This window comes from Mustelus asterias, unplaced genomic scaffold (genome assembly GCF_964213995.1).
Source record: "Mustelus asterias unplaced genomic scaffold, sMusAst1.hap1.1 HAP1_SCAFFOLD_560, whole genome shotgun sequence".
Classification (NCBI taxonomy): Eukaryota; Metazoa; Chordata; class Chondrichthyes; order Carcharhiniformes; family Triakidae; genus Mustelus; species Mustelus asterias.
In genome coordinates, this window is record NW_027590510.1 from 162,157 (window position 1) to 175,797 (window position 13,641).

The following is a 13,641-nucleotide window of genomic DNA, read 5'->3' on the forward strand; positions in this document are numbered from 1 at the left end:
ACTGTCAGTATCAGACTATAACCTGTCTGTTATTCCAATTCTGCTGTATTCTACAACTGCAGCTCCTGGGGCTGATTGGAGTCTGGTATAATAATCACTGAGGTCGGTTTCAGTGTCTCTGAGGTCATTTTAACTGCAGATAATCTGACATTAAGGGAGACAAGAGGCCCAACAAACATTTGATTATAATAGGAGGACAAAGTGTAAGGGAACAATGATATTTTAAGGTGTCTGTGTTATGGTGAGTGTCACTGGGAGGTGAGTGATAAAATACAAGTGGAAACATCATGACAGAGACACATGCGACTGACTCGGCCTGACTGAGAGCTGTTATACTCAAGGGGAGAATAATGAGGACATGGGGAACTCCAGGGATTTCTGATATCTGAGGTGTATCTGTTCGAGGAACTGAAAATAATCAGTTCCTTCTCATGGTTATCTGCAATTCTCAAGTTACACACAGGAAACAGATCTGACAGCTCATCAAACCCAATGGTTTAATCTTCTGTTTGAGACACATTGTGACTGAAAAGATCAAATATTAAAACCTCAGGAGAGAAACATTCAGAATGTCACAAAGATGAGTGAACTGTCCAATTAATCCTATTGACCATAACTCTGCCAATTTACCTTCTGCAAGTATTTATCCAATTCCCTTTGAAAGTTACTATTAAACCTGCTTCGAGCACCTGTCAGTTTGTGCATTCCAGATCATATCCAGTTATTGTGTTAAAAATTCTCCTTATCACCCCCTCCAGTTCTGTTGTCAATTATATTAAATCTCTGTATCCTCTGCTTACAGACCCTCCTGCACCTGGGAAATAGATTCTCTCCATCAACAGACTTCCTGCTCCTGGGAAATAGTGTCAATGGAGAGAAACTATCATAAATCATTTGTCATTTGAAACATCTCTATTAAATCGTCCCATCACATTCCCTAATCTAAGATGGATAACCCATGTTTTTCCTGCCCTGAAGAATTATATGGACTCAAAATGTTAACTGTTTCTCTCTGAACAGATGCCGCCGGATCTGCTGGGTTTTTCTGCTTCTCTCCCTGTTTTTCCTTCTATAATCAATCAGAAACTCTTCATGATTTTGAACATGTCGATTAAATAGGAACACACAGAGCCTGAGAAAGTTACAGAGGAAGAGAGAGACGGAAAGACTGAGAGAAAAATTGAGGAAGATTTTAGAAAGCAGAAAGATGAGGAAAGTCAAAGATAAAAGCTGAGAAATAGAGGAAACAAGCAATACAGAGAGAATGATATAAAATATAAGGGAGCAGGCTATCAGTTCCCAGCTACAGGGAACAGAGGGAACTCAGTAACTGATCCACAGACACAGCTGGTTTTATCTGCGAATGGAAACTCTGAACAGAAATAACAGGCTCATTTGTAAATGTCACCACAATGTGATCTGTGTGACTCTGCCCTGACTCTGTGGACAGATATAGGTCGCATTGACAGATGTTCTCACCAGATTGTGGTCCCTGGATTTATTTTCTGCTCAAAAGTGAGATGTGAGGTTTGGAGCCGGCAGCAGAGAAACAGGAAGTTGTGTTACCTGAGAATGAAACAGCCGGCGTCAGTTTGATGTTATCACCGTGAACAGTCTTCCTTCCTGTGAGGCTGAACTCACTCTGACAGCATCAAGAACAACCACACAGATTGCTGCCAGTCTCAGCATTACATTCACCTCCATTCCCATTTTAAACAATAAAGAAAGGAGATTATTTGGACTTTTAACACATTCACTGAATTGGGAGATGGACTGAGGGTCATCACTGGGAGAAGTGAGGAGGAATTGGAGAACAAATGAGTTTTCCCAAAGAGGGTTATTAGAAAAGAGGAGATTTAAAGTGAGTCAGGGCCTGTCAGAGGAAGTGGGAGAGAGAAACAGAGAGGATTGAATCTCCATCAATTAAATGTTTTCTCAGACAGCGAAGAGAGATGAAGTTTGTTTGTGCTTTTTCAGAGAGAGGTAATGAGAGAGAGAAAAGAATGAATAAGTTTGAGCAGATCTGAAATAGGAAGGTTAAATGAGTGAGTGTTTGAAAGAAAGATAGAGAGACATTAAGTGATGAACACAGTATCTGAGAGGAGAGAGGTTAAGTAAATGTGAGAGAGGAACGAGGTTAGAATGTAAGAGAGATGGAAGGTGAGGTGTGAGTGAATGCCTGGAGAGAGAGAGAGAGAGAGAGAGACGTTCAGTGAGTGTGAGAGAGATGTTGAGCGATTGAGTTTCTGAGAGAGAGGAGATGTTAAGTGAATGATTGTCTAAAAGAGAGGAGAGGAGGTTCACACCCAGGGGTCACTGAGAATGATCAAAATAAGGAGATCACCCAGAAAACTACCAACAGGAAACTTCAGCTGAACACATCACTCATTCTTAAATGATCAGTCAGGGCTCTGATGCTGCTCAGCTTCTCTCTGTTCTGTTTATAATGGTTAAAGGCTGATAGGAGTGAGGTTTATTTAAAAGGATAGTGTATGGGAAGCACACATCAACAAAACTGAGAATTCTTGGACACACACTGCAGCTCCTTCTCTATCTGGGAATCAAATTGTTGTCTCATTGTCCCAGCAGTTAACAGGCTCCTTTGAACGTCTCCAGCTCCTCCTTTAATGCAGACTTCAACCAATTTATTTGAAGCCAGTTTCTGTTCAATAAACCAGGACTGACACACACACATTAAAATGTTTTACACTTTTTTTCATTTTTAGTCTGGAAACCTAAACCTGCCGTTTCACTCTCAGTCAGGAATAGATCCCAGTTTTACACCAATCTTTGACAGCACGTTTCCAGCATTCACCGTTGTTCTTCCTGACTCTAAACACAGTTGTAAAGGAGCTTCTGTTCCGGGTCTAGGAGCTCTGAACCATGGAAAAGAACGACTGGGACACATTTCTTACACACCTCAGGATTCACCCACACGGGGACTTTGCTGTCAGTGAAAAGTGACGAAAAAGACCAAAGTGCTGTTTGTCCCTCTCAGTGAGCCCCTGAAGGACTGGGTCAAGAATGAAGTTCTGTTCCTACTGTATGATCCTCCCTCAGATTGCCCTTTCTGAGCTCCAGCCTCGTGACGTTAAACACTCAAATGGAAAAGACAAAAATCTACAACAATGATTCAATCAAATGTCTATTTCACATTTATTCAGAATATCAAACCTCAACAGAGGAAAAAAGTCAGAGAGAACATGATTCAGACCTGGATATGATTAACAGCATCGATAAGTGTAGAATCCAAACCTTGCAGTCGTTTGTGAACTTGCTGGTGTGTTAGCAGGTTAGAAATCATAGAAATCATAGAAACCCTACAGTGCAGAAGGAGGCCATTCAGCCCATCGAGTCTGCACCGACCACAATCCCAACCAGGCCCTACCCCCACATATTTACCCGCTAATCCCACTAACCTACGCATCTCAGGGGCAATTTTTTTAACCTGGCCAATCAACCTAACCCGCACATCTTTGGACTGTGAGAGGAAATCGGAGCACCCGGAGGAAACCCACGCAGACACAGGGAGAACGTGCAAACTCCACACAGACAGTGACCCAAGCCGGGAATCGAACCCGGGACCCTGGAGCTGTGAAGCAGCAGTGCTAACCACTGTGCTACCGTGCTACCGTTAGATGACTGAATAAATCCCTTTCCACAGACGTTACATGTGAACGGCCTCTCCCCAGTGTGAACTCACTGGTGGTTCAATAGGTTGGGTGAAAGAGTGAATCCCTTCCCACATACGGAGCAAGTGAATGGCCCTTCCTCACTGTGAACCTGCTGGTGTGTCAGAAGGTTGTATGAACGGGTGAATCCCTTCCCACATTCAGAGCAGGTGAACGGTCGATCCCCTGTATGGAGCTGCTGGTGTATCAGAAGGTTGGATGAATTAATGAATCCCTTCCCAGGGATTCTGAGCAGGTGAAGTGCCTCTCCCCAGTGTGAATTCTCTGGTGGTTCAGTTGGGCAGATGGGCGGCTGAATCCCTTCCCCCACACACAGCAGGTGAATGGCCTCTCCCCAGTGTGAGTATATTGGTGCATTAACAGATCCTTTTTGTTTTTAAAGCCCTTCTCACAGTCAGAACAATTAAAAAGTTTGTTATCAGAGTGAACAAGTTGATGTGTCTGCAGGTGGGATGACTGAATGAATCATTTCCCACACACAGAGCAGGTGAACGGTCTCTCCCCAGTGTGAATGCATTGGTGTGTCAGCAGATCTTTTTTGCATTTAAAACTCTTCTCAGTCAGAACATGGAAACAGTCTCTCATCAGTGTGAACAAGTTGGTGTGTCACAATGTGGGATGAGCGAGTGAATCCCTTCCCACACACAGGGCAGGTGAACAGCCTCTCCCCAGTGTGAACCCGTTGGTGAGTCAGAAGGTTGTATGAATGGGTGAATCCCTTCCCACAAACGGAGGAGGTGAACGGTCTCTCCCCAGTGTGACTGCGCCGATGAACTTCCAGTTGTGATGGGAAACCGAATCCTTTCCCGCACTCCACACATTTCCACGGTTTCTCCATGGTGCTGGTGCCCTTGTGTTTCTCCAGGTTGGATGATCAGTTGAAACCTCGTCCACACACACAACATACACGTAGTTTCACCCTGCTGTGAATTGTGTGATGTTCTTTCAGACTGTTAAAGATCTTTCCTCAGTCAGTTCACTGGAACACTCTCAATCGGGTGTGTGTTTGTTTCACTGCTTTTCCGGTCACACTGATGTTTAAAATCTTTAAACAGACAGAAGAGTCAAACATTTCTCCTCCCATATTCAAAGACCAATGATATTCAGCTCCGAATGAACAAAATGACTTTGCGAGTCATGATGTTCGGTTTGAGTTTTCTGTCTGCCAATCCTCCACTTCCAATATCCTGTAAAAAAAATTTGGAAAAGTCATCAGCGTCAGTCCGGGATAGAAATTCTGAACAGACAATTCTAGTTTCTCTGGGACATTTTTTCCTCTCTTGTTCCCCAAAATCTGTAAATCCCTGTCCCACACACTCTCCCTCCTCCCTGGGCTGAAATCCAAACCCATCTCAATGGGTGAGGGTGTGACGTCACAATGGAATGGGTGAGGGTTCCAGATGAGCTGAGACAGGGCTGGAGTCGGGCGATGGCACTGACATGTGGCCCGGTGGCACAGTGGTTAGTGCAGCTGCCTAACAGCGCCAGGGACCCGGGTTCAATTCCAGCCTCGGGTCGCTGTGAGGAATTTGCACATTCTCCCTGTGTCTGTGTGGGTTTTCTCCAGGTGCTCCGGTTTCCTCCCACAGTCCAAAGATCTGCAGGTTAGACGGATTGGCCATGATAAATTAAATTAACCCTTGGCATCAGCAGGATTGTATTCTGTAACTTGATTTTAGAACATAGAGAACATAGAAAAACAATGGAATACATAGACATAGAACAGTACAGCACAGAACAGGCCCTTCGGCCCACGATGTTGTGCCGAGCTTTATCTGAAACCAAGATCAAGCTATCCCACTCCCTATCATCCTGGTGTGCTCCATGTTCCTATCCAATAACCGCTTAAATGTTCCTAAAGTGTCTGACTCCACTATCACTGCAGGCAGTCCATTCCACACCACAACCACTCTCTGCGTAAAGAACCTACCTCTGATATCCTTCCTATATCTCCCACCACGAACCCTATAGTTATGCCCCCTTGTAATAGCTCCATCCACCCGAGGAAATAGTCTTTGAACGTTCACTCTATCTATCCCCTTCATCATTTTATAAACCTCTATTAAGTCCCCCCTCAGCCTCCTCCGCTCCAGAGAGAACAGCCCCACCTCCCTCAACCTTTCCTCATAAGACCTACCCTCCAAACCAGGCAGCATCCTGGTAAATCTCCTCTGCACTCTTTCCAGCGCTTCCACATCCTTCTTATAGTGAGCTGACCAGAACTGCACACAATATTCCAAATGTGGTCTCACCAAGGTTCTGTACAGTTGCAGCATAACCCTACGGCTCTTAAACTCCAACCCCCTGTTAATAAAAGCTAACACACTATCGGCCTTCTTCACAGCTCTATCCACTTGAGTGGCAACCTTTAGAGATCTGTGGATATGGACCCCAAGATCTCTCTGTTCCTCCACAGTCTTCAGAACCCTACCTTTGACCCTGTAATCCACATTTAAATTAGTCCTACCAAAATGAATCACCCCACAATTATCATGGAATGGGTGAGGGTGTGACGTCACAATGGAATGGGTGAGGGTGTGACGTCACAATGGAATGGGTGAGGGTGTGATGTCACAATGGAATGGGTGAGGGTGTGACGTCACAATGGAATGGGTGAGGGTGTGACGTCACAATGGAATGGGTGTGGGTGTGACGTCAGAATGGAATGGGTGAGGGTTCCAGATGAGCTGAGACTGGGCTGGAGTCGGGCGATGGCACTGACATGTGGCCCGGTGGCACAGTGGTTAGTGCAGCTGCTTAACAGCACCAGGGACCCGGGTTCAATTCCAGCCTCGGGTCGCTGTCTGTGCAGAGTTTCTACATTCTCCCCGTGTCTGTGTGGGTTTCCTCCGGGTGTTCCGGTTTCCTTCCACAGTCCAAAGATGTGCTGGTTAGACGGATTGGCCATCATAAATTGCCACTTGGTATCAGGGGGATTAACAGGTAAATATGTGGATAAGGCCTGGATGGGATTGTTGTCGGTGCAGGCTCGATGGGCTGAATGGCCTCCTTCTACACTGTATTTTATTATTCATTCTTATAAATTAATTACTTCTTTGAATGAAGGTGGTCTTGATGATGATGTGGACGTGGCTGGAAGCTCATCTTGGGATGAACTATTTCACCCTGGTTGTGAACAGCCTGGTTCAGCCTCAGACAGTTGCCAGGAGGAGAGATAAAGTTGTTGGCGAGGGAGTGGAGTTTGTAGTGGGGACTGAACACAATGGGTTCAGTCTTCCCAGTATTTATATTAAATAAATTTCTGTTCTTTCAGTACTGGATGTCAGACAAGTCCGGATGGTGTGTGGGTTGGAGAGGAACTTGGAGCTGATGCTGTTCACAGGGTTTGGAAATTCTGTCAAAGTTCCTGTTGAGTTGTAGATGTATAAAATCTCTCTCCTCACTTCCGGCCTCCTACTTCCCTCTGTTTCCACTCAGAGTGTGGAGATGCCGGCGTTGAACTGGGGTAAGCACAGAAAGAAGTCTCACAACACCAGGTTAAAGTCCAACAGGTTTATTTGGTAGCACAAGCCTTTCGGAGCGCTGCTCCTTCATCAGGTGAGTGGGAGTTCTGTTCACAAACAGGGCACAAAGACACAAACTCAATTTACAAGATAATGGTTGGAATGCGAGTCTTTACAGGAAATCAAATCTTAAAGGTACAGACAATGTGAGTGGAGAGAGGGTGAAGCACAGGTTAAATAGATGTGTATTGTCTCCAGCCTGGACAGTTAGTGAGATTTTGCAAGCCCAGGCAAGTCGTGGGGGTTACAGATCGTGTGACATGAACCCAAGATCCCAGTTGAGGCCGTCCTCATGTGTGATTGACAGATCCATGCTCACTGCTTCCTGCCCTGGACGCAGAGTGCTGAAACTTTCCATGCAGGCGGCCAGACAGATAAATGTCTACATTACTGGAGTAAAAATGTGTGGAATATACAGACCGAATTCACTTCATTCCCTTCAGTTGCTGCAAGTCCCCAATTTCCCCCAGAATGAGAAAAGAAATGGAAAGGGGGAAACATTGATTTCCTCCCAGATGTTGTCCAGAGGAGGAAGTTTCACTCTGAAGCTCATTGGACCACATCCACATTGTGACGTCACAATAGAGCCCTGCCTGAATCAGCCAATAGGAGTCACTCTGCTCCGCGGTGATGTCTCCGGGTTCCAGTGCGCAGGCCCGGGCGCGCGGACCCGGGAGCCCCGCCCCCACCCATTGTTCCCCCTCCCCTTACACCTCCTTGAGTCAAGGTTTCCAGGCAACCGGCTGATGGCTCCGGCCAGAACGAGAAGCTGCTCGGTGATCTCCCCCTCCCCCAGGCCCGGGACTGCGCATGTGCGGGGGAGAGGGAAAGCTGCGCATGTGCGGGGGAGAACCCACCCTCTGATCGTCATGCTGAGGTGTTGACCAATGGGAAGAGTTGGAGGACCGGAAGGATTCTGGTCTTCCGGCCAATCTGAGCGCAGGCTTTGTGTGAATGAAGATTGATCTTCAGACTGACTGAAACTTCCTCCTGTCGCTAATATCTGTGAATAAAACACTTTCTTTTCTCCCCCTTTCCATTTCTTTTCTCATTCTGGGGGAAATTGGGGACTTGCAGCATCTGAAGGGAAAGGAAGTGAATCCAGGGAGGGTGCAGACTCTGGAAAGGTTGGCCCAGGTCTCTCTCTCTCTCTCTTAAACCAGAAAATGATCCATTTCTGCCCACTGTTTGCTGTTTGCCAATCTTCTATCCACGCCAATATGTCATCCCCGCAGCATGAATTTTTATTTGCTGCAATAACCTTTGATGTGGCACCTCATCAAATGTCTTCTGGAAATCTAAGTACAGCGCATCCACTGGTTTCCCTTTATCCAATTCCCGATGGGGAATTTTAGAAAATTGACCGACACATCAACTATCTCACTCTGTTAAGACCCGAGAATGAAGCCCAGCAGGACCCGAGGACTCATCAGCCCACAGCTCCAACAGTTTGCTGAGGACCACTTCCCTGGGAATTGTGCTTTTTCAGAGTTCATCCCACACTTCTGTTTTCTGATTTCCAGTTGTTTCTGAGTTTTAACTGTATCCTCTATTGTGAACACCGAGGCAAAATACTTGTTCAATTCATCTCCCAGCTCCTTATTTTTCATTATCAATTCCTGGACTCACTTTCTATTAAACAGTTAAGAAATGAGGTAGAGCAAGTGACTGAAGTGTCAGTCAGGGAGCACTATTGGGAGCACCAATAGTTTCAAAATAGTTCTGGAAAAAGATAAGACAGGTCCACAGATCAAGGCCCAGTTTATGGAGCAGGGCCACTTTTGTGGGCATTAGGCAGGATCTAGCAGATGTCGATTAGGTGAGTTTGTTTGAAGGGAAAGGAATGACTGGCAAATGGGAGGTTTTAAAAGTGTGATAAAGAGTCCAGGGGCAGTATATTCCTGTCAGGATGAAGGGAAAGAATGGTAAATTTAGGGATCCCTGGCTGACAAGGGACATTGAGGCTCTGGTCAGGTAAAAGAAGGAAGCAGACATTGGGTTTAGACAATCGGGGACAAGTGAATCACTCGATGTCTCTTAAAAGTGTAAGAGAACACTTAAGAGGGTATGATATGGATCTGGCAGGTAAAGTTAAAGAAAATTTAACTTTAACACAGTCCAAAGATGTGTGGGTTAGGTTGATTGGCCATGCTAAAATTGCCCCTTAGTGTCCTGAGATGCGTAGGTTAGAGGAATTAGCGGGTAAATATGTCGGGATATGGGGGTAGGGCCTGGGTGGGATTGTGGTCGGTGCAGATTCGATGGGCCAAATGGCCTCTTTCTGCACTGTCTGGATTCTATGAAAATCCCAAGAGGTTCTATCGCGATATTAAGAGTAAAAGGGTGGCTAGAGAGAGAGAGAATAGGTCCCCTTAAAAATCAGCATGGCTATCTGAGGATGGAGTCACAGGAGATGGGTGCGATTTTTAATGAATATTTCTCCTTGGTGTTTCCTGAGGAGAACATGATGGATGCTGAAGAAATAAGAGAAAGAAGCTGTGATGTCTTGGACCACATGCATATTACTCGGGAGGAGGTATCTGCAGCCTTAAAGTGCATTAAGGTGGATAAATCCCCTGGGTCTGATCAATTATATCTTCAGATCTTGTGGGAGGCTCAGGAAGGAATTACAGAGCCCCTTGCAGAGATATTTGTTTCATCTCTTTCTCCTGGTGAAGTTCTGGAAGAATAGAACATGTTAATGTTGTTCTGTTGTTTAAGAAGCGTAGCAAAGAGAAGCCTGAGGATTATAGGCCGGTAGTCTGACATCAGTGGTGGGTAAGTTACTGGAGGGGATTGTGAAGGACAGAATCTACCAACATTTGGATTCTGACGGTGTGATTAGGGATAGTCAGCACCGCTTTGTGCACGGGAAGTCATGTCTGACAAATCTTTTATTGTTTTCCGAAGAGGTAATCCAGAGGATGGATGAGCAGGGCCACTTTTGTGGGCATTAGGCAGGATCGAGCAGATGTTGATTAGGTGAGTTTGTTTGAAGGGAAAGGAATGACTGGCAAATGGAAGGTTTTAAAAGTGTGATATCAAGAATCCAGGGCAGTATATTCCTGTTAAGATGCAGGGAAAGAATGGTAAATTTAGGGATCTCTGGCAGACAAGGGACATTGAGGCTCTGGTCAGGTAAAAGAAGGAAGCATACATTGGGTTTAAAGATTAAAGAAAATTCCAAGAGGTTCTATAGCTATATTAAGAGTAAAAGGGTGGCTAGAGAGAGAATAGATCCCCTTAAAAATCAGTATGGCCATCTGTGTGTGGAGACACAGGAGATGGGTGAGATTTTTAATGAATACTTCTCCTCTGTGTTTACTGCGGAGAGCACCATGGGTGCGAAAGAAATAAGGGAAACAAGTGGTGATGTCTTGGGCACACGCATGTTACTTGGGAGGAGGTATCTGCAGCCTTATAAAAGCAAATTACTGCGGATGCTGGAATCTGAAACCAAGAGAGAAAATGCTGGAAAATCTCAGCAGGTCTGGCAGCATCTGTAAGGAGAGAAAAGAGCTGATGTTTCTTGTCTCGATGACCCTTTGTCAAAGCTCTGAAACATCAGTTCTTTTCTCTCCATACAGATGCTGCCAGACCTGCTGAGAATGGGGAGAGAGTGTGTGGGATGGAGATTGACAGCTTTTGGGGAATGAGAGAGGAAAGAATGTTCCATAGAAATTGTCTGTTCTGAATTTCTATCCTGTACTGACACTGATGACTTTTGTAAACTCATTTTACAGGATATTGAAAGAGGAATCACAGGCTGAAATCTCAAACGTCACGTCTAGATCTGACAGTCATATTCCTTGGGAGCTGAATATCATCGGACTTTGAATCTAGAAGGAGAAATGATTGTCCGGTCTGTTGATTTGAAAAGATTTCAAACATCAGTGTGACTGGAAAAGCAGCAACACACTGCCACACTCGAGTGAGAGTGTTCCAGTGCACTGACTAAAGAGCTTTAACCAGTTACACAGTCTGAATAAACATCACAACATTCACAGCGGGGAGAGACTGTACTCGTGTTCTGTGTGTGGACAAAGTTTCAACTAATTGTCCACCCAAGAGAGCGGCAAGGACACCTGCACCATAGAGAAACCATGGAAGTGTGCGGACTGTGGGAAAAGATACGGATACCCATCTGAGCTCGAAGCGCATTGGCGCAGCCATACGGGGGAGAGGCCGTTCACCTGCTCTCAGTGTGGGGAGGGATTCAGTGATTCATCCGGCCAGCAAAGACACCAGCGAGTTCACACTGGGGAGAGACCGTTCACCTGCTCTCAGTGTGGGCAGGGATTCACTCAGTCATCCAACCTGCGGACTCACCAGCGAGTTCACACTGGGGACAGACCATTCACTTGTTCTCAGTGTGGGAAGGGATTCAGTAATTCATCAGGCCTGCGAAGACACCAGCGAGTTCACACTGGGGAGAGACCATTTACCTGCTCTCAGTGTGGGAATGGATTCACTCAGTTATCCAGTCTGCGGACACACGAGCGAGTTCACACTGGGGAGAAACCATTTATGTGCTCTCAGTGTGGGAAGGGATTCACTGACCTCTCAAACCTCTGCACACACCAGCGAGTTCACACTGGGGAGAGGCCATTCACCTGCTCTGTGTGTGGGAAGAGATTCAGAGTTTCATCCCACCTGCTGAGACACCAACAAGTTCACGAGTGATTCCAGAGGTTGGATTCTGCTGTTACTGTTTCTGCTCTCAATTACACCCAGGACTGCATTTTGTTCATTCTCACAGTTGGTCAATGGGGAGGGTCGGAGGGTTTCTTTCTGTTGGACTGGTCGGTCTCACAACTTTGCCTCCAGTGGGCTGATGCTCCTTGAGTCTTGTTGCGAATACCTGGTTTCAAATTTCACACAGATCACAGAGTGACAGGGTGTGAGGAAGTTCAGAGATATTTAGGCAGCATTTCTGTTTGAAACCCCCCAAACGCCCATCCAATTTCCTTTGTAATTGTTTATTGTCTCCACTTCCTCCACCCTCGTAGGCAGCGAGTTCCAGGTCATTACCATTCGCTGCATCAAAATATTCTTCCTCACATCACCCCCCCCCCTCAACTGCATCTCTGATCCAAAACCTTAAATCTGTCTCCCCCTCATCCTTGTCCCATCAGCTAATGGGAACAGCTTTTCTTTGTCCACCTTATCTAAACCTGTCAGAATCTTGTCACCTCTATCAAATCTCCCCTCAACCTCCTTTGCTCCAAGGGGAACAACCCCAGCCTGACATTGACAATAAAGAACAAACTAACAGAATATGTTACTACCTGAAATCAAATGGGAATGTTTAATTTCTGTTTTAAAGATATTGTGAATATATTGTCCTGGACAATAAAGAAATTGGAATAACTCATCTTGGGTGTGGTTGAATGGAATATATCAATCTGGTATCCATCTACATTCTCCCTCTCTAACAGCACTGTGGGTGTACTTACACCTCAGGCATTGAAGCAGTTCAGGAAGGCAGTGTTGGGGTTGATCGTGGCCGAGGCAGCTACATACAGCCACATATTCTGTTATAATTGAAGGACAGCAGATTGAATGTGAGGCATAATGGGACTGGACTATCTTGACCACATTCCTGTAACTTCTCAGTTTCTGCAATCATGGACCATTAAAGCTGCTTAGCAGGGTCCCAACAGAGGACCTGGTGAGAATATTGACTCAGAATGAGTTCAAATTAAACTTATTCCAGGACCGGCTGGTGTTCAGCGGCTGAGAGACCTGAATCTGTAAAAAAGGGGTCCGACCAATCAACAAACAGTGGTAGGTAGTTGGTTAAGAAGTTAAAAAGCGTTCTGAGGCATTGCTTAACCTATCGTCAATTTGTGATAAGAACTGTGAGGGACTTGTGACCCGATATTTGGTGAAGTGATGGTATTCTCCAAATAGCACTGGTCTGAAAAGCAGATCTCTGAGAGTAGATTCTAACAGTTATAATCCTATCCACGCATGGCCAGTGAAAAACCAGAGCTCGAGTGGGGACCGGACAGGTCTCTTACCTGCCATTTGGAAACTAAGAACAAGAAGCTTATCGATAAAATGATTAGAGAATAGAAACAACGTTTCGATTCTGGATGACACTTTGTAAGAAGCTCATCCAGACTCAAAACATTGGCTCTATTCTCCCTCCAAAGATGCTGTCAGACCTGCTGAGATCTTCCAGCATTTTCTGTTTTCGTTTCAGATTCCAGCATCCGCAGTATTTTACTTTTATGATAATTTGATTAGTTCTGATTGGAATCCCCACGACCCTCCCGCAAAACAGAGGGAGTGGTGGCAAAGGGAGAAAAAATAAGGATGATAAAGTCTGGGTTCTGATTCTCGAGCCCATGTAGAATTAACAAAATGAGTGAACCAGTTTATAAAGAACAGAAGTTAATCATCCCTCACAATAACTGATC

At 45.4% G+C, this 13,641-nt stretch overlaps 1 protein-coding gene across 1 annotated transcript; it reads left to right on the plus strand.

Annotated features, from left to right (window-relative positions):
- Positions 1-9,614: 9,614 nt before the first annotated feature.
- On the plus strand, positions 9,615-11,933 carry LOC144487048 (uncharacterized). Its single transcript, XM_078205096.1, has 2 exons — positions 9,615-9,752; positions 11,288-11,933. The coding sequence occupies exons 1-2, from the start codon at positions 9,615-9,617 to the stop codon at positions 11,897-11,899; spliced, it is 750 nt and encodes a 249-aa protein (XP_078061222.1). The 3' UTR covers positions 11,900-11,933.
- The last annotated feature ends 1,708 nt before the right edge of the window (positions 11,934-13,641 follow it).

Coding starts and splice junctions, on each gene's coding strand:
- LOC144487048 (XM_078205096.1), top strand. CDS start 9,615: ATGGAGTCACAGGAGATGGGTGCGATTTTTAATGAATATTTCTCCTTG. Junction 9,753..11,287: donor TGCATATTACTCGGGAGGAG/GTATCTGCAGCC, acceptor TCCACCCAAGAG/AGCGGCAAGGACACCTGCAC.